Source organism: Emydura macquarii, unplaced genomic scaffold, assembly GCF_026122565.2.
Source record: "Emydura macquarii macquarii isolate MOO-44397 ecotype Brisbane River unplaced genomic scaffold, CSIRO-AGI_Emac_v2 contig_3390, whole genome shotgun sequence".
Classification (NCBI taxonomy): domain Eukaryota; kingdom Metazoa; phylum Chordata; order Testudines; family Chelidae; genus Emydura; species Emydura macquarii.
In genome coordinates this window covers 1,470,216-1,495,815 of record NW_027133527.1, presented here as the reverse complement: position 1 = coordinate 1,495,815, position 25,600 = coordinate 1,470,216, and the positions used below count along the sequence as shown (strand labels likewise).

General features: G+C 43.7%; 1 protein-coding gene across 3 annotated transcripts in view; it reads right to left on the bottom strand.

The window, feature by feature from the left end:
• The window catches only part of USP22 (ubiquitin specific peptidase 22), a 190,537-nt gene that overhangs the window by 141,409 nt on the left and 23,528 nt on the right, over positions 1–25,600 (bottom strand). The window contains exon 1 of one of the 3 annotated variants that reach the window (XM_067534088.1): positions 24,571–25,326. The exons of 1 other annotated variant lie outside the window; for it this stretch is intronic. In XM_067534088.1, the coding sequence (XP_067390189.1) occupies positions 24,571–24,696 (126 nt within the window). In that variant the 5' untranslated portion in view covers positions 24,697–25,326. Of the gene's footprint in view, positions 1–24,570; positions 25,327–25,600 lie in introns of those variants that run through there. One more of the 3 variants, XM_067534087.1, reaches the window with a different exon arrangement.

Here is a 25,600-nt window from a genome sequence, read left to right as displayed (position 1 = left end):
AAGTATTTATTATGAATTTTTGTTACGGATAGAAGGTGTGTAAAGTATAAACTTATTCTTGGATTCTTAAAACCAGAGATTCGCATATTTTGTTACTTTTTTTACACAGAACTCATTCCACACACCAAGGGCTAATTGCATTCCTCTATTCACCCTCATAAGCCCTCTCTCTATATTTCAGGGACCTGCTCCAGAACAGGAAGGCAACACTACTTATACAATTTTTACAGGTGACCCCAAAAAGGCTGCTTTGCCTTGCAATGTGCATACCTAAATAGAGCATCATTCTTTGCCTTAAGTTCTGTTTTATATCACCCGCAGACATGTACAAAGTGCACTGAAAAAAATAAATAAATACGAGTTCTACAGTATTTGTTCTGGACCTTAAGGGTTAACAATGCTGAGAATCTGTTTACAGATGAGATTGTAAAGCACACACCTATGCGTTTTAGATGTCTCACTTTGAGAAATATACTCCATGAAATGCCAACATAGCTGAAATCTTCTGACTTTGCTCAAATTGTGAAGCAAAGTATTTTCTTATATTGCATTGTTTTTCCTGTAACTGACATCAACAAACATTCTAGCATTTCAAGGTTATTTTATTATTATTTTAAAACCACTGAGATGCCACTAGCTTGACAAGCTGTGGTCATACAGGAGAGGTAAGGAGAAAATGTGAAGGGAGACTGGAAAAGGGAGTTGGAATGCTGGCATGGCAGATGATTGTGGAAAATAATTCCTGCACTCCCACTTACGTCTGTATGTGTACTGCAGCCTGCCACACCTAGGCTCTTACCAACCTGAATTACATGGCAGGGTGACCCCAGCACACCCCCAGTCCCAGATTTCCCCCAAAAAAATGTATGTCCTGTACTGCCCAGCCCTTTCCTGGACAATACAAAAGTATATAGGTCTGTTATTTCATCAACAGAAATAATATGCACACATTTTGTTATCCCAAATGCAGTTTCTCCAAACTCTTCAATTTAAACATGCTGGATTAGATAAAATAAGTTTATTAACTACAAGTAACGAGGCATAAAAGTCAGAAATGGTTACAAGAAAAATAAAGATAAATGCATCGAATGCCTAACTTAACAAACTATGTTAAATTCAAAGCAAAGTTTTTCTCACCACATGCTCTCAATAGTCTTACTGACCAAACTTCTTAGGCCATGACTGATTCTTTTGTTTAATGGCTTTTTCCTTTGTCCCTTTTTGTGCAGTGATTTGGAGAGAGAGAAAGAGGAGGAGGCGTGTCTTGGGGTGTCTGCCCTTTTTTATAGTCCTGCCCCCCTTTGAGAAGCATTTCCAGCTGGGAGTAAAGGTGACAGGCACTCTGTGTGAAAGAGAATTCCATGCTGTTCCTTTGCTAAAACGGATTTTTCACCCTGCCTCCTTTCCTGCCAAAAACTAGCCACTTACCAAGTAATGGCCCATTGGCCTTGTTGACACCTGGCTGAGGCATCAATTTGCCCTTTGTCTCCGAGGAACTGGTTTGATAACTCTGCTTACTACTTAAATGCAAATTAAGCAGTGCACACATTCTTTTGTTTGAGACAGACCTGTTTGCCAACTTCTGTTTGGGCAGGGCCGTGGTTTGGAACATCCACTACCACCACCAAACAATGGCATCTTAGAACTTCACCTACAATGTTGTCACACACATTTTACCTTGACAATGACGACCAGCAAATTATGAGTTTTTAAGGGATACCTCAGAAGGCATACCTAATACAAAGATTATTACAATAGAAGACACAGGGGTATATTCTGTCAAAATTAGTAATAAGCCAATATCAACAAGGCATCATGCAGACATGGGTACGCCAGGAAAGAGTGTTAGTATAGGAGTGAGAGGAAGAAAATTAAAAAAAAATAAAATAAAAAACAATCAATGATTATGTTCTTTGCGTAGCAAAACAGGAAGATGGGAAATGCAATCGCCTTTATAATAAGTGCTCAAGCAGGAACACTAGGCTATTTTAAGGAATTAAAATATCATTTAACTCTACTGGTAATTTGCAATTATATCAAAGTGACCCAAACTGATGACTAGCTTCATAGCCTACTTGTAGTGCTTTGCAATGCTGTATATGACACAGCACTTAGTTTTAGTCTCGTATTTCTACAGCACCAAATGTGCACAGTGCTTAACAGACAAATACATAGTCCTTAGGCCTGCAACAGAGAAGGCAGAATCAGGGAGCATTGTTTCAGTCCATCACAACAGAGCAACATGCATCATGTTGCCCAATAGCTACCCCTGCCAAGTAAGCAGCTGCATTAATAGGCTCCAAAATGAGTCCTTCCTACCTCTTGCTTAGCCAACAAGATAGTATGATTGCTATAATTTGGGACACAGAGAATTAAGATGCAAAGAAAAAATGGGGGGAGTGGAAGAAGGGGTATATAAAATATTCCCGGGTGAATTCTGCACCAAAATATTAAAAATTCTGCACAGAATGATTTTAAAATTCTGCAAAACTCTGTATATTTTGTCAAAATAACGCAATATAATCACGCCAGTTTCAATTATTTTGGTAATTTATTTCAAAATACGTGTCAGCAAGTATATCTAACAATACAGACAACAAAATAGATTCAGGAAATGTTTCTGGACAAATAGATTCCTTACTAGCATATTAATACAGAACTTCAGTTTAAATGAATTATTACTCACAATACAGAAACGTATTTCCAGGACCACACGGAAGCAGTACAAATGCTTGGGGGGAGTCAGGGGTAACACAGGAGCTGAGGGAGAAGGAAGTCATTGCTGGGAAGGAGCCTGGGAGTGAACCTGGAGGGTTATTAGGTGTGGGTGGGAGAAGTATGGAATATTTTTTGCAGGAGGATTGTTAGGGAGCTTTCCCCATGTAGACCCTGGCTACCTCCTAGCCTCTCCCATTCAGTCAGGCATATCTGCCCCTGTGTGCCCCTACATCCCCACTTCCCATTCAACCACACATAGCTGCCTGTCCTCATGTGTCCCGGCACCCCCACTTAGCCACTTCCACTTCCCCCATGTGGCCCTGCACCTCCCCTCTCATTCAGCCCCTGGCTCAATGTCACCCCATTAGCACCTGTGCCCCTGCCCCAGTCTGTTCCCCCCCTCCACCACTAGCCCTTCGGATCCCAGTCTGTGTGACAACCCCCTCCCCCCAAGCAGCTCTGGGTGCCCCACTCTGTCTAGCCCCCCCCCAGCCTGTACCTCCTCACCTGGCCCATGGGCACGGCTATTGAGTAAAGCAGCCTCTGCCAACTCCCAATCTGTGGCTGGCTGCTCCAGCTTGTCAGCCAGGTGCCCTCTCTTCTGGACCCACATCAGCCCCTGGTGGGCAAAAGGGGTAACCGCAGCTTCCCTTTCACCTCCCCGTCAGAATCGATTATTCTGCGGGTGGGGGGAAAAAATCTGCAAGGGACATTAATCTTGCGCTTGTGCACTGGTGCAGAATTTCCCCAGAAGAAATAAAATAGGTAGTGCTACAGCAGGCTTTTCCACCACACTCTTTCGCCTGAATCTTGACCTGAAGGGATTACCTCCAAGTAGTGCAATTGCAATGTCAGGCTCATGTCAAGAGCACAGATGTTTGGTCAATGCACACACCTGACCACTCAAGAATCATGGCAGGTAGGATAAGACAATATGCTTTCTCCATTTCTATCTGCAGCTGCCAGACAACTAACTTCCATCACATCTGCCATACTGGTGACCAAAGTAGCGACACTGGTTATAGGATATAGTTTATCCAAGAGTTATCAGACTCCCAAAATGCTTTTAAAAAGGAAGTCACTTCGGGTTCTTGAGGACTCCTGCTCCAGTACCAGAATGCCACTACCCTCCCTCCTCTTCAGATCTCTACTGAAGACCTCTCTGCCACAATATTCCAAAGACAATTCAGACAGCTAATAATGGCTCGAAGGGCACTTAATAGGGTTAGTTGGCAGTGTATGACCAAGTGCATTTTCCCTCATCCTTTGTATGTCACTTGCCTTTTTAGGGCTTGATTCTGCAAACACCAGTGTACACACTGGATTAGCCCAATGTGAGTATTTGCAGGATTAAAGCCTTAGATTGCAAACTTCCAGAGACAGGACATGTATCTTCATATATTTATGCAGCATCTAGCACAATAGAATACCAATCCCAACTGGGAACCTCAGAGTGCTACTGCAATAAGTATTACAAAATAAATTCATAAGTATAGGTACCTCATGATCAAAAATAGCCATTTTACAGGCCAGTAACTGGACATGCTGAGCTACTGTGAACTGAAATTGAGAAAACTCACAAAACTGTATCCTTCTTGCATTTGGAAAAAAATAAAGAAGTGCCACAAGGAAATGCAAATGAAGGTGCTGCAGACAGAACACTTTGGGTATTAATATACAAGTTATTAAAGAAAATATAATCCTTCCACAACATTACTGTTGCAGAAGGTACTACTAAGAAGAAGTGAAAGGAACAATACTTATTCCCCTTAAGTCTAAATGGCTTCCTCCTTTCCTAGGAGCACAAATAAAATTTGCCATAATTTTCTCTCTCTCTCACTAGTAGAGCAGCAGTGCGTTTCACTCTAATAGTTCTTCTCTAAAGCTAGAACATTCATATTGCTTTATACAAAGGTTTTGATTGCATTAGTTCTACAGCTTAGATTTCTGGCTATGGACTCTTCAAATAATTTTCTCCAGTATAGCATATAGCCACCAAATCTGGCAAGAGGCAGGCTAAAGCATGTGCAGGTTCTGTGACAGTAATGCATTATCACTCTGGCCTGCAGCAAGATTAACACCTACAATCTTGGAATACAGAGCAATCTGCTCAGATACTATGAGAAGAGTATCTTCATGATCAGGCCTGAAAGGTTGGGTGCGTAAATAACGAGAAGTTAAGAGGAGAGAGAGAAACGCATACATTTGCTAAACCCATAAACATAGCCAAGAAGCAGTGGTACAGTAGTAGGAACACTAATTGAAGCTTTAAGAAAAGAATATATATGAAAAATGATTGTAAAGGGAGCTACTGAATTTCAAGTACCAGAAAGGTACCAGAAAATATAGACATGGAGCAAAAAGAAAAAAAAGAAAAAGAAAAAGATGAGACTTGATAAGCGATACAAGTTTTCAACTGGCTAGTATAGAAACAATAAAGACTATTGGCAATTGTAAGTATACAGTTAGCAAATGTTTCTGGGATAATGTAATCAAACAAATGGGTCCAAAGAGAGGAAAACTGGAAATTAATTTGCTTAATATATTTTGTTGTCCTAGATTACATTAGTGCCAAGACAAATATTTCAGGGAAGAGAAAGTATGCAGCTGAAAGAAGCAAGCACTGTGGGGCTGTCTTTCTGTTTGAGCATCTACTTTGAATAGCTCCCCATCTTTGGGCCTTATGAAGCAATTGGTTCTTTAGAATGTTATCTAGATCCTAACCCAAAAGCAAGGCTGCTGATCTGTGGGATGGTTTCTTAGCAAGAGTTTCAAAAATACTTCAGGGTAAAACAGATTCCATCAGGCATCAGCTAGTCCTTTTGTGCAAACTTTATGGTTTTTCGTGAATCAAAAGGGACCTTTGAGGATCTATGGTTGACAACACAGAAAGCAGAGATTAAATTATCTTATTTCCAAGATCTTAACTTGAAACAATGAAATACAGAAGCCAAATGGTGTGATTTGAACTGTTTACCCCACCCCTTGTCCAAGACTTCGCTTATCTTAGTGATGAAGCCTGCCAGGACCACAAAGTAGGAGACTCTTATCTGCCCAAAAAGCATGAGACACAAGATGAGTGGGCTAATATATTTTATTGGACCAACTTCTGTTGGTGAGAAAGACAAGTTTTTGAGCCACACAAAGCTCTTCTTCAGCTCTGGGAAAGGTCCTCTGAGAGTCAGAGCTAAATCCAAGATGGAACACCTTGTTTAGCATAAGAAGTTAGCACATATTCTAAGGGACCATTCAAAGTAGAGTGGATACAAAAAGCATGAAGCAGAGGGATAAAGATCTAGGGAAAACCGGGCATTTCTTATGCCCAGGATTTGACCAGGGAGTTAGTAAAGCCTTTCAATTAAAAGGATTTAAACCAACAAGAAATATCTTCATCTGTTACACCAGTGATTCTCATCCAGAGATATGCATACCCCTGTGGATAATGTAGAGGTCTACCAGGGGGTACATCAGCTCAAGGGACAATTGTCTAATTTTCCTCTTTACTTACCCCAAGACCCATATGGGTTTTACATTATTTCTTGCCTTCACTTCTTTCCCCTCCTCCTTCCATCCTTTGCTGTGTCAAAGTAATGGGTTTTCCACTAAAGGTAGTGAGATTAGCAGCCATTCTGATCTCCTTTAGTAAAGGGTTGCAAACCCTTCGCCCTGTTGCTGAGAATACCTTGTCTCCCAGGCCTGGTCTACACTTAAAACTTATGCCGACCTAGTTACATCACTCAGGAGTGTGAAAAAAAAAATCACACCCTTGAGAGATGTAGTTGGGCTGATCAAAGCCCCGGTAGGTTGACAAGAGAATGCTTCCATCGATATAGCTACCACTCTCAAGGGGATGGATTTACTACAGTGACAGAAAAAATCCTTCCGTTGCTATAGTAAATGCCTACACTACACCAGCATAACAACAGCGTTGCAGCTATACCATTATACTGTTTGTAGTGTAGATATAGCCCCACTCTCACAAGCATCACACTGGAGCCTACCAGCTTCATAGTTCTTGAGGAACGTAATTCTCTGAGGAGGTCATCAGACAAGCATGCATTTTGAGAAACTGCTTTTTTGCAAGTTTGGGTTCTGAGGTCTGTCTGAAGCAAGCTAGTAGTCTGACCAAGATAGAGGTGTTCTTCAGCATCTTATGTCCATTTCTAGACCAAAAATCCAGTCTAGAGGTGGATGGCAACTATCTGTATTGGTGTACATCACCAGGACGAGAGCGACTGTACATAGCTATTTTGGGCTACTGTGTCAGAAGTGTTATCCAAATGGATGTTGCAGTCTCCTAGGGCAACAAGATTTGGGGACACCATCTGCATATAGATCAACATCTCAATCAGCTCTTCTAGGAAACCTTTCCTGTCTGGACATCTATCAATAAGTAGAATTTCTAGAGTAGTCTCAACTGTTGACTCACTCCCATAAGGTGGATGCACTTTTTTTCAGGGTAGCCTCTTCTGCATGTAAGGCTGGTTGGGTGGAGAATGGCTACTCTGTTTCTGAATTTGTTCTAGTGTATGGAGTAGCTTGGAGCAATGAGGTGAGCCTACCTCAGGCCTGAAATGTCATCAAGCTATGTTTCAGTGACAGACTGGAGTTACACTGGTCACTGATGAAATTATTGTACAAAAGAAAAAATTGTTTTCTGCTCCAATAGAAACTAAAACCTCAGTGTTTGCCAACCTGATTGATTGCATGTATTAAGTATCTTTAGGATTATACTTTTACACTAGTTTAAACCTGCAAGTGACCTGTGGCCCATACTGCAGAAGGTGGCAAAAAACACCCAGGGTCTCTGCTAATCTGATCCAGGGAAAAATTCCTTCCTGACTGCAAATATAGCCATCAGTTAGACCCTGAACATGTGGGCAAGATCCAATTCTCTGTAGTAACTCAGAGCCCTCCCAGGGGAAGCTAAACCGATAAACAACAGGCTTAAACTGCTACAAGAAGTCCACACAAGGGTTTATTTAAACTGGTTCAAATTTGCATGCAGATAAATCTTTAGAAGCACCTAAAAAGACAGTTTATCATGTAAGTGTCTCCTCAACCATAATATATTATAGTGCTGCTACCACAACACTGTAATACAAGGGAGGAAATAAAAGGAGTTACCCAGCCAATGGTTTTCTTTGTTCCTTTTACCATCATTGGAGATGTATCTGCAAGATTGCTTTGATCCTAAAAAGAAGTGAATTAAGACCATTTTAATTCTGAGTAAAAGTGCCCAAAAGGGGTTTACTGTGTTTAACTAAACGGCTTTAAATTCACATCTTTAGCTAATTTGGATTAATTTTCCTGAGTATTCCCATGTAGACAAGCTCTCGGTTTACTACAGTTAGGGAGGGTGGGGGAGAAGGAGGAGAGAAGAGAACGGGACAAAACACCTTCCTGGTATTAGAGCTCTCTCTGAATCTTAGGATAAAATATAAAACTAAGTTTAGAACTCTTGTGTTCCAGTGATGACGTGCTCTTTCTGCAGCCTTTTGAAAGTTGTAATGTTATTCCCTCAGGAATCTGTAAAACATTTAATGCAGGGATGATTGAGGATTAGCCAATGTTATGAAGCAGTTTCATTCATTCTGTTTCATCAGAGCGCCATATACTTTTTTTATTTTTAAAAGCAGCAATATTTCAGTGGACATACAGTCCCTAGGGAACAAAACTACTCCACACAATCAGAGGAAGTTAAATCAGTCCAGATTTCGCACAACCATCTTCCCATTTTAGGATGCAAGACTGCGATAAAAGTGTTAAAACAGATTGCTCTAGATTTGAATCTTAGCCTTGAGGAGAGACTTTTGAAGGTAGTATTAAGGAGGTATTTAAAAAAAAAAAAAAAAAAAGAGAGCGAGCGAGCGCGCGAGACACCGGATTCATCTGTAACGGCAAATTTTAAAATGTTAAACATTAGGAAAAGCCGTAACAGCAAGATACATTAGGTTGATAAGAGTCACCAACAGAAGCGACAGTGTCCTATCTCTGCATAATATAGATCTATGCTAGATAAAGCACAAGAAAGTAATTTAGGGAACAATCCTATGGTGGCGCAAAGATGACTAGAGTTACCTCATAAGCCTTGTTCATCTTTACATCCTATGATTCACAAAGAACCTTCAAATTCATGTCAGTCCTTGACACTAGGATAAACTCTCATTCCTCTAAAATAGGGGTTTAGAGAAATGCAGATCATTGAAATAATTACCAGGGTATTTTAAGGAAGTCTATGCATTCAGAATACCAAGGTAGTCAAACAGATTCCTTAATGGCTGATCTTTAAGTCAGCCTGAATATTTAAGTGACTTAAAATCCACATTAATGTTCTAATACTGTTCTAAGTATTGCTTGTAGACTTGCTTGGTAGAATAGTTATATAAATGTAACCAATAATTTCCCCCCCCGGGAAACAGAATCAATCACCCAGATAGTGGAACACTGCAATCTTAGTTTTCTCCAGCCTTGCACAACAATTCTTGGTACATCCGCCGCCTAGAGAAAAACCAATTCTTGGTGCTAAATTCCTATAAGACCTTTAAAAAAAAAAAAAACTCCAAACCCTCAGATTCCACACACACACACAGCACTATGGCCATCTTCTTAGATTCTGTCTTGCAGAAACAAGACTCGTAGAACAATTCAATCTGACTTCCTTAGAGGTCAAGTGTTGTCTGTGTCTCTCTTACAGACACACACATACACAAAAGGAACAGTGTAGCCTCTTAGAACAGAGGCTATAAATGCCCTGATCCAAACTCTGAAGAGCCACAGACAAATCCAGGAGTCACTGCGATGCTGCTGCAGACATGTCAGTTGGGAATGTCAGAAAGGATTATCATCTGTCTACACAGCACCACAGATGTACTTGGTGCTTTACAAACAGATCCCTGCCCTGAGGCACTTACAATCTAAAGTTAGACATATATAGCAAGTGATGCAAGGAACAAAAGAAAGAGATGGGAGGACAACGGTTGCAAGTTAGAGATCATAAGATACACCTAGTTTTATGTACAAATCTCACAGGCTCCTTTATCTTTTTTAGTTTGTTCTATTCAAAGTTGGAGAGCACGTCCAAGATGGAGGTCAGCAATAGAAAGCTAACAAAGAGCAAGGATTATCTGAACAATAGAGAGTTCTCTTTCTAGGACTAATTCTATTAAGAGACTGGATGCAAAAGTGAAAGCACACAGTTCATATTCTACATGAAGTCTGGAGATATAGGTACTAGGCAGAGCTCTGGATCAGAAAATATGGGCAACTTTTAAAATCAGACAAGGCAACAAAAAAACAGAACTTCTTGGTGTAAAAGGAACTTTTTATATCAGGAGCTGCCACTGGATGCTCAGTAACAGCCATGAGCAAACGCATTTCTCCCCTCCCGCATCTGCACCTGTAAGATCTGTACAACAGGCTCTTTTATATTCAGAACTTGCTACACTTACCCATGCCTGTGTTACTTCAAGGTGACCACATTACAGTACTCCAGGGATTCCCAAACTGTGGCACATGAGCTTGTTCAGCATCTCTCTGAAGCAGCCATTTTGTGCTTCAAATCACAGCTTTAATTTACAAAAGTAAACTTTCATGGCTACACAGGTCTACATTAGAAATTTTTATCTGCAATTTTGATTAGGAGGTATGCGTTTGGGGGCGGGTGGAGGAGGAACGCAACACTTCTATACCGGTAAAAACCTAATGGCCTTACTTATGTCACAGGTTTATCAAGATTAGTTGGGTTCATCAAAATTCAGCACAGATCATCATCATGATTATTATTTGCTTAAGCCCTAATACTTGCACTAAAATATCTGTATTTCTTTGAAGGGATGGGGGTGAAGAGCAAATATCTGACATACTACTGTATCTATTACCTTTTGCCAGTTTCACCTTGCCCATGTTTTTCAATAGCACAACAAACCAGTATTAAGCCATTCTAGCCCTATAAAGTATGTGCCACATTTAGAATACTACAGACTGCTAAAGAAATATTTGCCAGAAATGTGCTGACATCACCAATGATGCTACACAAAAGGAGGTAGACAAGAAGAGTCATGTTAATTTCAAGCTCCATTAAACACAGGGAAGGTGGGAGGGGAAGAAATCAATCTCTGCCAAGTGGGAAAAGAACTGAGAAGATTGGTAAGGAAAGAAGGTTTTAAAAAAAATTTGAAGAGGATATTACTAAAAACAGAAAGGTTAAAAAAACTCAGTGGTACATACTTTTTGTGGTTTGTTTTTCCAATCTATTGTATATCCTTCATCTTTCTAGAGAGAGAGAAGTTGGATATTTCCTATATAGCATACAGTAAAGAATGTGTCAAAGCAGACTGCTTGATAGCCAGTTACTCACTGGTAAGTCAAATCTTAGGTTCTCAGGCACCAAAATATGCTTATCTGTGCTATTAAATATACAGGTCTCTGGATTGGATAAAGCACAAATCTGTACTTTAAACCAATCAGAATGCAGATCTACTGGCCAATGAATAGCCGTACGCAACATAAATATTTGGTGCTAGAAGTAAACTGATGTCACAGAATTGATGCCGTCACCTCATTTTTCATAAATATCATTTACAATTTATAGAATCAGAAATTCGTTATTCCGTAATATTCCATTTCATTTCTGTCAATATTATGGGTCTCACGGTGGGCTGGCCCTTTAAGGGTATGTCTACACTGTTTTCAAACCAGCAGCAGTGAGTCTCAGAGCTTGGGTCTAGAGACCCAACACCAAAAACAGTTGTGTAGACATTCAGGCTCAGGAGCCCAAGGAATGGATTTCAGAGCCCAAACTTCAATCACAACACAGTTGTTTTCAGTGCCATAACACAAGCCTGAGTCTGTAGATCCAGGCTCTGAGACTCACTATCTTGGGTTTTAAAACAGTGTATGTCTGGGTATGTCTACACTGCAATTGAAAACCCGTGGCTGGTTCGTGTTAGCTGGCTCAGGCTAAGGGGATGTTTAATTGCAGTGGAGATTGGGCTGGAGCTGAGCATAGGAACCCTCCCCCTTTGAAGGGTCCTAGAGCCTCGTCTCCAATCTGAGCCTAAACATCTACGCCACAATGAAATAGCTCCATAGCCCGAGCCCCGCAAGCCCGAGTCAGTTGACACAGGCCAGCCATGGGTGTTTAATTGCAGTGCAGACACACCCTAAGGGCTGGTCTACATGACAGGTCAATGTAAGGCAGCTTACACTGATCTAATTGTCAGTGTCTACATCACAGCCTTCCTCCTGGCAATGTAAGCTCCCTACTACACCGACATCACAACTGCACCTCCATGAGAAGCGTAAGGCTTATCTCTGTGCAGTTAGGGTGATGCAGTGCCTGTGAAATTGACAAAGCCAGGCAGCTAGAGCCCAGCTGCCCCATGCTCACCTGGGAGCTGGGGCAAGAAGCCCAGGGGGATTCAGACCCCATTCCCAGGAGGGAGGCGGGGGGGGGGGAGCGAGAGGATGGGGGGGCAGCCCACTAGGAGCCCAGGAGCCTGTGGGGCAGCCAGGCTCCTAGCAAGGAGCTCCCACTGGAGCTGAGAGACCAGGCTCTCAGATCGCCAGACTGCCCCTCTTAGCTTGGTGGAAGCGCTCCCGGTGAGGACGAACACCACGGACCCAAGGAGGACAAACATGAACCACTGCAGTAATTACTGTGATGGCTGTAAGTCAGCCTAATATAGGTCCACTTACATTGCTGGCATAGATATTCCCGAAGAGGCTTAGAACTCAGCCTCACCTGTGCCAGATGCAGCCTGCCTCCCCTGGTGAAGTCAATGACTCCAGAGGTCACCTGATTGTAGCATGTAGCTCAGAACCAGAAGTGCTGGAAAAATATACGGGTAGTCTGAGCTCAAAGAGAGACTCTTCTCCTTTGCTCCCAGGCAGAGGCCCTGGCAAGTGCAACCTGAGAACAGGCGCCAGCTAAGGCAGCTAAAGCGTGGGAAGCAAGTTTGCCTCAGCACGAAGAAAACTAAGATCCCTGCACACAGGCTAGGAGGAAGTTTGTGCTTCCTTTTGAACTAATAAACCAGACACCAAGAAAGGGTATAATCTGACGTACAAGATCCCATGTGAATTTACTAGGGAGCCCAAGAGGGAGAAGCTGAGGCACCAGACCAGAAATCAGACAGCTAACTCCTTGCTACAATGGGCCAAATTAATCTGGTGTGACTTCGCTGACCTCAGAGAAATTACACCCAAGATAGATAGAACTAACAACTCTAGTGAAAGAGAATCTCAAATCTTGGAAGCTTCACTTACAAATGTATTTGTAGTTACATCTGTGAAGCACACATTTTTAATCAAGAATCTTTCTTACAGTGACTTATGTAAAGGGAAGGCAGTCTGATTCTCAATTTGGATAAGAAACTTCATGAAATCCACACAGCAGCATACAATGCACAATAAGACGCATGAACACTGAAATATTGTTATATAGAATTGTGAATTATGTTTTTTTAATTTGTAATTTAAGGGTAGACCGGATGGCTATGGTGTCTATTAAAGCAATCTGTGCTGCCAAATGAATGTGCACTATAATAGGATTCATTTTCTGAGATGGGATTTCTCTCTATTGAAATACATTAGAAAGAAATCAGACTTCAGGAAATGTTAACTGTTCCACTGTATATTTAAATCTCTAGATTCTAACATGGATTATGTTGTTATACAAGATCAGGGTACTACTATTCATATTCATGGTTCTCAAAACTATTGATATAAACAATTTTCTGTTTTAGTGTGAATTACCTACATTAGATGTTAGTGAAATGAAAGTTGTGGTAACTGGTAGGATCCACTGTAATAAATGCTAATTTAAATCGTCACTAAAGTATATCAATTGCTGGAGCAATAAGCAGGACCAAGTCTTAGCTTCTATCACCTCCATCCCACCAGGGATATGGACTTAGGCTCCTGCAACCCATCCTTTGGGGAAGAGAGCCACATGTGACATGTACTCGCACCTCCTCCCAGGGACGTGCCAGAACTGGCAAGGAGAAAGACATTTTAGGGGCACATCTTCACAGATCTAGAAATCTAGAAATCTCTCACTCAGACAGAATACTTATTTCACTTCAGTTAAAATAAAAGAATGACCAATTAAGAGGACATCAACTCAATGTCTGTCAGGTAGCTTATACACAAATGCATGCTTTAACAAAGGAAGGCAATTTTGCACTTTAGAAATTAAGATGCCTAGAGGGAACATAACTCAGCAGGAGGATTCTAATGTTTGGGAAAATCAGTGGTATATGAAATAAGATAAATAATTATGGCCAAGAAAGACTAAGCTTCCCATCCTCATCACTTTGTAGGTTTTATCCCTCTGCCGCACCCTTTCCCTGGACATGTACCTTGAGTGACTGAAAAATTAAGGTTGTTCACCTGTAACTGGAGCTCTTAGAGATGGACTCTGCCCATTAGGGAGTGCAAATGTGATGCTTATCACTACAGTTTTGATGGTGGTACAATTCATTGCTGTGCCCACTGGTGTGCTCGTATCTTTTCTGGCCCTTCCCTGGCAGTTCCTAAGTGTCGGGCTGTAGCAGGGGCATGGTGTTCCAGCAGCCTCGGTTGTTGCTTCATAAAGTCACAGATTATAAATGGAACTTGAGGAAGAGATGGTGAATGAGGAGTGTGAATGTGCAGACTCCATCTCAAAGAACTGGGGTTACAAGCAAGTAACCTTAATTTCTTCTTTGAGTGTCCTCTGTATATTCCAATTCATGGGGTAGTTTGATAAACAGTACTTCATCTGAGGAAGGTGGGACATGCTGTCCTAACTGAACAGCAACCAAAGTACTGCTCTACCAAAGTAAGCCTCTGGTCGGGATGCTATGACTTTTGTAAAACATGTGAATGGAGCTCCAGGCAGTAGATCTGCAAATTTCTACAATGGGAAGATGCTTGAGGCATGCCAGGGAGGCAACCTTTGCTTTTGTGGATAGTGAGCTAATCCCGAGTGGGACAGAGGCTCATTTGTAGCTCACTTTGATACTTTAAACTATTTGAGTTAAGTTATGGAATTGCCTGTCTTTTGTTAATGTATACGAAGTAAAAAGATTTGGTGACTTTCTACCTAAATAGAACCCAGGAGTTTAGAAAGCGAAAGTCCTTCTTACATCTAACATGTGAAGTTTTGTTTGGCCTGAATGAGCATGGAGTCCTGGGAAAGAATATTGGCAGATTACTGGATTGAGATGGGTATCCATTACCACCTTGGAGCGGGGATGAGGGGAGAACCACTTTGTCCTTGTGGAAAACCGAAGGATGACCATCAGCCATCAGGACTTGCAGTTCACTTACTCTTCTGGCAGATGTTATGGCTACAAGAATGGGTGACACAGAAAACAAGCAGAGGCTCAAAGGGAGGCTTCCTAAACTGAGTAAAGTTCAATGATGGAGTTAGATCTGTGTGTGATGGACAGATGTTCACTAGACTTTCATAAAAGTTTCTTTACTGCGTCGAAGTCCTATTTTCAGTTACTATGCAGTAAGCTGATATGGCTGCTAAATGGACTCAGATGAAAAGAAGAGATTAGAAAGCTACAGGTGAAGTATTTAAATACAGACTGGAGGGACAGAGTGATGTGCCCTCTTGAGAGTAATATTGCCTGGGTCAGCACATCCTAGTCATGTGACATTGCCCTTTTAAGATTCTGGAGAGGTCTTCTATTCAAAGGTCAGAGAGAGATTGAGAAAGAAGAAAACAATCCTAGGAATAAGCTCTTTAAGGGTCTGGAACCAGAAGCCTTGCAGAGCAGGCAGGGGAGGTCAAGGCTCCCCCTTTCCCCAGACAATTGGGACATGCTTAGGAAGTGAACCAGCATACATGCTGCCTTCTCCCTCATCACAGAGCAGACATCAGCAGAAGGGAAACCTGCAAAAAGGTATTAACTAGGGAAAAAGATCCATCTGAAGGGGAAGCTGGCTAAGGATCTACCGCTGGCCTGGACTACAGCTCCATGGAGGAGAGCTGGGGGAAATCCTGCCTTGAAGAGCATGCTAACTGTCTGAACCATGCTTTTAACTCCATGAGGAGGGCTGAATGGCGCTCTTGTCTGAAGGGAGCTATCAACTGCCTTAAAGCAAGAGACAGAGGGACCATTGGGTAGCAGCTAGGCTGTATTTCAGAAAGGCTGGGAGCAGCTTTGAGAAAGTGCCTCCATAACAAGCTAAGCAGCAGCAGTGAGGAACCACAAATCAAAGGTGAGGATGGAGGAGTCCACAGACCTGGTGAAGACTCTGACGAGCAGGGCAAAGGTAAGAGTAGCACAGGGAAGTGGCGAAAGGATTGAATGAACAGCCCTTAGCTGCCTGAAACAGGGTCCCTGGGCTGGAACTCAGAGAAGGCCTGGACTGGGTTCCCAAACCTCCTCCCCAAACCAAGAGTGGAAGTACAAGAGTCAGAAGTGGAAGAGCCAAAAACTGAGTCCCAGAAGGAGGCCAAGGATCAGACTTAGAGGCCACTAGACTTTGGGTTTTCTTATTTTGGATTTTTCTGTTAACTCAGAAGGGGAATGGACTGAGGGGTGACCTGGCTGGAGGACCAGACCACAGAAGCAGGTGACTTTTGGGGAACCAGAACAGATAAGGGAGAGCTAGACTGAAAACCCCTGCAACCCAACATCCTGACACAAGAGAGCATTCTGGTGGTGAGTGCGCACAACTGAAGTGGAGCTGAAATCAGGGCTATGTTACTGAATGCCCAAACTTGAAACCTTTTCCACTTGAGGTGACAGCACTTTACAAGTGGAGTATTTCCTGGAATTTATCAAGACATCTTGCACTTACTGAACAGGATCTCTTTAGACCTCAGTCATATGGCTCATACCATCAAGTGCAACAAATGAATCCAGGGGATACAATTAGCTGTTCTGCTGAGGCAACGTCTGTGATCACAAGGCGAGAATGGTCAGGAAACCATTGCCCCAGCATGGGCAAGAGAGCAGTCAGTTACTTTGGCTTTGCCTTGCTTTATCTTTATTACTCTTTGGAGGAGAGAAAACAGGGAAAGAGCACTGAGAAGACCTATTTCAGTACTAACGCATACAAAATGGACTGTCTGCTCCTGCTCTTGAGCACAACCCAGGGCACCTGACATTGTGTCTTGCCACGAATAGAGCTATTTCCAGATCACTCCAGAGAGCACATCTCATCTGTTGCTGTCTTCAGAGACCATCCAATCAGTTCTTTTGTCCCTGCTCAGCTGATCTGCTAGGTTATCATCTTTGCCTGCTAAATGCAGGGCTATGGAGTAAATGTGCTGGAGATCAGTCCCACATCTTCTTACAACAACTGATTGGAATTAAATCCTCCTTGTTCACACACTATATTCTTTTGTATTGTCCATTACAACTTAGACTACTTTGTCTCGCAAGTGAGGAAGGAATGACTTGAGATCCAGCGAATGGCCCTCAATTCTACTATGTTGATATATAGCTTTTCTAAGTGGTTCCAATAACTGAACTGGTAGATGGGTGAAGTGAGCTGCCCATCCCAAGTTGCAAGCATTGAGGATAACTGCTGATGGAGATGGTGGACTGGATATTTCCCTTTTCAGGACACTGTGATGCTGTGTCCATCATGAGAGATGGGAGCACTTCTTTGGGAAAAAGGAGGAAATGTGAATTTTCTGAAAGAGTTTCACTTTTTCAGGTCTAAGATGGGATAGAAACCTCCATCTTTCTTTGGAATCAAAGTATATAGAAGAGAATCCCCTTGGAAATTCCTTTATGGCTCCTGCTTCCAAGAGTGAGCAAAGCTCTGTTCTTCGGAGGTTCTCATAAGAAGGGACCCTGAATAGGAAGGGGAGAGGAGTGGTATGTGATTGTATGGAATAAACACTGCACTGTTTCTAGGATCCATTTGTCTGTGATGGTGGTACTCCATTTGTTGTAGGTGAGAGAAAGTTGATCCCTTACTGGGGGAAGAGGGGAATAAAATGGCTTAAGTCTCATGTCAAACCTGTGATCTAAGGCTTGGGCAGATGAGAATGTGGTCCATCTGCCCTTTGGACAGACATTCAATCTCTTTCTCCCCTGCTGCAGCTCAGCAGGAGGTTGCTAGTGTTAACGCTGATGCAATGGAAGCACCAACTTTCTCCATGACAATTGATAAAGTCCTAGCCACTTAACTGTTGATCTAGCATCCATCTTCTCTAGGATTTCATCCATCCTTGCCCTTAACAAATTATCACCTTCACATGTGCTCTAGATTCAGGAGGAAGACCAGAGGCTAAGTCATGCATGTCATCTTAGTGATGGCTGAAGCTTTTGTAGTTGTTGCAATGTTTGAAAAATGTAATGAGGTTCTCAGTGTTCATCTATTAGTTGTCCTTCTGCTACTAAGGCATAGCCAGTTTCCTTTCCTCTTCCAGCAGGTCCTTAACAAATAAGGCCATTTTCTCCTAGAGATGATACTGATTATCTAGAAGTTACAGCCCAGTAATTTGAAACCCTAACGTCTAGGGAGGCATAAGAGACTCTTCCACTCACAGTGTCCAAATCTTTGCCCTCTCTGTCAGGCTGTGCAGAATGCACTTGGCTTCCTTTTGTCCTCTGAACTGCAGCAACCACCAGTGAGTTGAGGGTGGGTGTGCAGGGGAAATCCAACAAATGGTACCTGTTAACAGTTAGAGCTTGTCAAAATAAATCTTCTTTAAAATGGCCTGGTTAGAAGCAAGATTCCCCAAACAAATTTGGCTGGTTTTAGCAACTCTTCTAAAGCAGAGATTTTACAGTGTTCTTGCTGTTAGAAAGGAACCCCAGTACATCAAACACCACATTAAATATCTTCTGACATAGATAAGATCTTTCATGAAATGATAGTCAGAACAGCTTCCACTCTAAAATGAATGTCATCTTCAGTAGAGGAAAGATGCTGTTGCAACTCCTACATTAGGAGACTTGATCAATGTTGTGGTATTCGATGGCTCCCATTAGTTCTTCTTAGGAGTGTTCCTTTGGGACTAACATTAGGGGACTGACCCTTCTTTAGGGTATTTCTCCTGTTCCTTAACCTTTGGCCTAGATTACAAGGCTATCTTTGGAACCAACCTCAAGGGATATGACAGAAGCACAGAACTGTGCTTGGCCCTCTTAACAGGAGCTATATTTTGCACCGTACTCTTACCTGGAATGGGAGGACTCTGATCCCAATGGGCACTCCCACTAAAATTGGCTCTGCTAACAGAGCCAGACACCTGTAGGGGTGTCCACTGTGTCTGGTGGCTTAGGAACCCTCAGTACCAGAGGTTTTGCTTTCAGGAGCAGATGATGGAAATTTTAGAGCGCGCTTGGGATTTTTATTCCTTGAGGGGCTAAAGACCACCCCAAGCCCCTATACTCATGGAACCATGGTTACAAAACTGGAGCATTGGCCTCCTGAAGTAGTAAGGCTTGGAGCTAGTTCTGCTGCTCCTCATGAGCTCTTGTGGAGAAGGTGCCACACTGTGCACTGCAAAGGAGAGAAAGTCCTTTCCCCCAGCAAGCTAGGCATCTTGTATGGGCATCCAACACAGGAAATATAGGACAATCTTGAATCCTGGCCTCTTCGCCGTTGGATCAGCCATAGGATCTGTAATGAGGTGCAGCCCTGGGATAGCGGGGATTGAGGGGGAATTGCAGAGGAGCCAACCAGTAGGAATAGGAGCAGCCAAAGAAGGGACTATTAGACATTCAGAGAGCTTTCTACAATTGACTGGACTTTCTCTGCCCAGCACTGATTGCTCCAATCTTCCTCTTCCCTGTCTCTTCATTCCATACCTGCCCTGTCCTCTTCACATACATTCCCTTTTCTCTCCAACTAGTTTATCCCCTCTTAAGTAAACTCGCCCCCCAAAAAATCATGGCACTAACATGTTTGCCTCCATCACACTGTTCACTATGTTATACCCCTTTCCCCAGTGTCTATTATGTCTGTCTAGATTGTAAGTGCTTCCCTTTACTACTCTGCTTGTACAGTGCTTAGCACAATGATGCCTCATTCTTGGTTGGCCCCTAAGAACTACTGTAATAAACATGAATAAACTTTTTTCAAGAAAATAAAATTTCTAACAATAATCCTAAAATTTCCATGGAGCTGAATCTTCAGAGAGGGCCCTTGTCCATCTGCTGCTGCATCTGGAAGGAACTCTTTCTATAGAACTTCTCTCTCCAAATGTTCAGGAACAGTGAAGAAAGGAGCAGTAAGCGTGTTATTTAACGTTCCATCATCAGAACTACATTGCCAGAGCATGCCATGAGTTGGAACGTGCAGAGACCTTTTGAAGAACAAGGGTTTAATAGAAACTGAGCTGAACTGTGAACTAAAGTATCTACTACAGAGAACATACAGCTTTTATCTGCCAGTACATGCACAATAATTGGTTCATTCCCTAGCCATAATCTTAGAGAGAAAAAAATCACTTCAGTCTTAAATACGCAGGAGTTAATACTCTGGGAGAGATTAAAGAGAAATTATCTGGATTAGAGACATAGGGCCTGGAAACCTCCCCCAGGTGGGGTGTATGTGTGGAAAGGACACCTTCTACAGGAGGCTGCACTTAGAATGCTTCTTCCTGTTTGAGAGCTTACACTGCTTCTTCCAGTATCCTTCTCTTATATGTACAGGAAACATCTCTCAAACCAGAAAATGCTTTCAAAACAGGTAAAAAAGTTTTACATGCACTCTCTGTAAACAGTGCATGACCCCCAACTGCCAGTTATGCTTTGATTGACCAGCATAAGCCTGGAACAATCATGCTTTAGAATACAAATAGGACCCTGCGTACAATGTGACTGTGGCCAAGCAAACAGCTACAATCTTGGTTTTTATTATACAGTAGTTGCCTAAAGAATAGAAGCAGTCAGCACCAAGCCTTGCAGGATGGGGAAAAAAGAGGAAGTTTATCTGCAAGGTCCAGCAGTCCTGCTTAACCAGAGAGAGTTAAGTGGCTGGTCCAACTGTCCCTAAAGTTTGGAAGGGCCCTACTTCGCACACTAACTGCTCAAACCTCAAAGATCCAAGCATACTATCATCATGAGCTGACTGGGGGCAAAAATCCACCTCCCACTCAAGAGGTAGTCACAACACTGCAGAGAAAGATTTGCTTACCTGAAGCTGAAGCTTCAGGCAGGACTTTAAGTGTGTGTCTTCCTTACAGACACAGACTTTAAAGCTCTAAGAAACATTAGTGAAGTCTAAACTTACATTTCACCGTTTAGGCATTTCATTTTCATGCATTTGAGACTGGACAAAAAATGGGTTAGTCTGTTTCAACTTTGTTTCTAGTCAGTTGTTTTTCATCCATTAACACAAAGTGAGATGTGCTGGGTAGACAATAGATCACATCCTTTTAAAAAAACCTATATAGAGTCCCATTTAATTGAAAATATGACCATTTTCAGGTCTAAATATATTGGGTTAAATACCTGTGAGTGAAAAGTCACTTGGCCGCATATTTGTTTATGAACTATCTAACAATGGTTTGACAGAAGCTTTTACACCTTTCAGCCAAAACTAATTTGCTGCTTTTTCATTCACAGAGCCCTATCTTAAGTCTGATTTTCAAGACTCGTCTGAAATTACTACTGGACAGTGGTCATCATACCCCATTTAGCCAAGAATTACCAGTACAGATGTCCAGGACCCAAGCATACACAATACAGAATCATCTCTCATTCCGCATCAGGATCCTGCTTGAAGACAACAAATGTAAAGATCTACTTCAAGTGTTCAATCCCACTAATCACAGCTTCACAAACACACATTTTTCTCTGGATTTCCTCCTCACCCTTTATTTGCATTCTTCAAACCCTTGAGAGACAGGTATGGTCTCCAGTGGCATTTAGCCACCAGCACAGCTAAAATGATACATTTGCACCAGTGCAAACCCCTGACTCAGATATGGTACACTGGAGTAAACTGTGATTTGCACCAGTTCATCTTTCCCAGAGTAATCTTACACCAATGTACCATGTCTACTCTAGAGGTTTGCAGTGGTGCAAATGTATGTTAGCTATGCTGGTTGCTATGAAAACCTTGTGTAGACAAAGCCTCAGAGCTGCAATTTTAGGAGTCCGTATACAAGCACCCTCCACAAAAACTGATCAGTTACAATTATACATGTTATAGCCATTGTTTGTTTCTGATTAAAAACAACCAGGAAATAGGCTCAGATTCTTTAGAAAGCTACCTCTTTAAAATTCTAGCTGTTCTACTCCATATTCTGTAAATTTAGAATGTACTGGACTAAGAGTTTAAGACCATAAGCATATTTGTTTTTAAAAAAAAAAAATAAGAGTAGACTGGAAACAAATGGCAAAAAGCAAGCAGTGTTGAAATGGTCTTTTAAAACATAATGCAGCAAGCAGTATAAGTAACCAAGTGAAGCAGCAGAAATGGACAGTTTCTGCCCCCTGCAGTTTCTACTGCTACCTGGATTTTTAAGACTCAACACTCAAAAAGAAAAGAAGGTCAGTGTCCAAGAAATCTGAAGAATGACAGATTGATGATCACTTACTAGATAGCAAACTGTGTGAGACAGTTTGCACAGGTAGGTTCTTATGACAAAAACGGGCTTTATTCAATTAATCTTGATATTAATATAAAACTGGACTGCAATGTAGCTTTATTTCTACAGCGATAAACAAGTGAGATTTTGTGATTGATAATTTTCCTCTGCTGAACACTCAGTGCCATAATTTAAGAAAACCAAGGTCCAGTTTTTCTGAAGCCATTTTTCTATCCCCTTCTACGTACTGATTAGAAACTAGAACTCTCATCCATGGAGGGGCACATTCTTAATATCAAAGCTATGCTATTTTCACAGCAACATACCACAGATGAATATGGAATTATTTCCCCAATTGCTAGACTCTCTCATTAAAAATTAGCTTAATTATTCTTAAAAGCACTTTCTATGTAAAGAGGCCAGAAGTATTCATGTCGTATCTGATATTGGTTAGTCTTCCTACTTCACTTTTAAAGGCCTTTTGTCTTTCACAGCATACTAGACATAACTAACCAGCATGAATGTATGTTTTTCATTTAAACCATAATATCCCTTATAACAAGTTGTGTTTTGGCCTATTTTCCTCCCTTTAACACAAAATTATTACAGGGTACGAAAAAGTTTGTTACTGAAGTATTAGGCTACAGTCACTTACAGGAGGAGCATAAATATTCAAATATGCCTGTAGCTAGATTTAATATTATTTGGACATTAGATGACTAAACAGTTTTACTAAATATTAAATATGTAAGTGTGTTTAAGTGTCCCATTTGCAGTCTCTTTTAAAAAAAAGACATCTTGTAAGTTGGATAGAACAAGTTGAAATTCTTTTATAAGCATTTTTTTTAAATACTTAATTTCTGAACATGTCTGTCATACTATAACTAGCTCTATTTTGATGAATGATTTGAATAATCTAATGAAAAGAAGTTATGATCACTAGGCATGTAATTGATTGCGTCAATATTAGGCCACATCCTTGCTGCCCTGAAGACCAAGCTTTGCTACTTGAGTTGCTGTTGCAGTCCCCTTTTCAGTCATTAACATGATCACTGACAGAAATCTGCAAAGTCACTTTGAAGTAAGAACTAGTTGATTCTGAGGAAGAGAATTTGTGAAGTTAACAGATCAATCTTTCAGAAACAAGTCTGTGTACAGGACCTATTTTTAAAATATCAGTTAAGTAGTAATTAACTTGTTTTACACAAATATTCTCCCCCTTATCAGTCTTCTCTACTATATTCATTATGCTATTTGTGCAGTATATTCACCATACACTTGCAAGAACAAAGTACCCTCCCCTCTTGCGGTGTATAAAATACTAATTCTTTTTCCTCCCCAACCCTTTCCTCATACCACATTAGGAATCTCTTTCTGATTCAGTTATCAGTGGATGCATTAGATCATAAAAAAGTCATTCCACAGACATAAAAATCTGCAGACCTTTTTCCAGTCATTGTCTCTTTAAGCCTTGTCTAAGTACACATTACGTGCAAGCGTGATCTGCAAGCGCCTCTCTCCTTTAGTATTGCTCCATAAACGAGATGTAGGACAAGCCTCTGTCTCTTCTAGCCCATGCTTCCCAAACGCTGGACTCTATCTGCTTAAGTGCCTAGGCTGTAGCTACATGTAATACTTTACTATGGGCGACACACTGATTTAAAGATCCACTTCTCCCTTTCGGTTTCCTTATCCCCAGCCAGGCTGTCACTTACTGTACCAGACCTGATCGGAAGCAGCACATTCACTGCAGGAGGCTGCCTCCCAGTGTCCCAGAGCTCGGCTGCAGGCCGGCCATGCCCATCTGCCCCGAGAGCTCTCCCTCCCCCGCAGACGAGCAATGCAGTTGCCTGATTCCGGGAAATCCTCACTCACTCACTCACTCCCCCCAACGAGCACTTGGGAGGCGGCGGCAGCGCTCGGCCCAGCCTCCCGCCCCTGGATGGGAGAGGAAAGCCCTTGCGGCAGCCTCCCCCCCACCCAACCCACAGCAGGTGTTTGGGGATCCCCTTCTTCCACCCCACGCCCAGCTACAGGCGGGGGGGGGGGGGAGCGGGGTTGAACGGCACTTCTCCCTCCCCGCAGAGGGACCCCGATTGTCCCCTCGCCCCACGGCGGGGCCGAGCAGCCCCTTCCCCGCTGCGGGAGGCGGGAGACAAGCCGCCGCCGCGTGGGAGAGCCCAGGGCGGGCCCCTGGGGTGTGGGGCGGCCGGGGTGGAGCCGCCCCCCCCCCGGGAGAGAGGCCGCGGGCCCGCTGGGTGGGGCGGAGCGGGGTGTGGCCCTGCCCCCCTTCCCCCCGCGGGCTGAGGCGGAGGGACGCGCGCCGCGCCGCCCCCCCGCCCCGGTACCTTGCGCTTCCTGGTCTCGGCCGAGCCGCTCCACACGAAGCACTGGTAGATCGCCCGCAGGTTCTGCTTCCAGTTCTCCACCTTGAAGCCGGTCACATGGCAGCACCCGGCGGCCGGCGGACTCATGTCCGACCCCCCTCATCAATCCGCCCGCCGACGGGCCGGGCCGGCGGGCAGCGAGCCGGCCCCTTCCCCCTCGCAGCCGCACGGACACGGGACGGGGCCGCCGCCGCTCGCTCGCGCGCGCGCTCGCTCCCAGGCTCCGGGGCGCCGGCCCCCTCACGCCGCCCGCCGCCGCCGCGGCCTCTCCCGTCCCCCGCGGGCTGCAGCGGGGAGCGGCTCGGCCCGAGGGCCGGGTTCTCCGCCCCCCCCGGCTCCGAACAAAGCGCGGCGGGCCGGGCGGCAGCGCACAAAGATGGGGCTGGCGAAGAGGAGGAGAAGGAGGAGGCGGCGGCTGTGGCGGCCGCTGCCGCCCCCGGAGTGGCCGCCGCTGCCGCTAACTCATGGAGGCCGCTGGGAGGCGGCGGGGCTCGGGGGGACCCTGGCGGCGGAGGTGCTGCCGCGGGGGGAGGGGGCTAGTCGTCGTCGTCGTCGTCCGTGGCGGCTGCTGCCGCTGCTCCCCCAGCCGGCCGCCCGCCCGCTCGGCTCCTGTCTCTTTAAATCGCTCCCCCTCCCCCCGCAGCGTTTAATGGCCCTAGCTGCGAACTCAACCTAGCCCGCCGGGCCTGGAGTGGGACCGACCCACAGAGAAGGGGCAGTGGGCGGTGTGGGCCTGCCCCTCGGCCCGCACACCATTGGGGAGGGAGCGCGGGAAGGAGCGCGACCATTGGTCGGACGCCTGTCACTCCACCCCAGGGCTACGCCTCCTCCAGCCTCTCATTGGCGCGTCTCTCTGGCCGACACATCCCAGCGGGAAAGAGGCGGGCACTGGCAAGGTGAAGGACAAAGCAAATAGACCAATCAGGAGAGAGGTGGAGCCTGTTTTGTAATCGGCGCAGGCGGATTGGCGGCGGCGCTCCCCTGGGGAGGC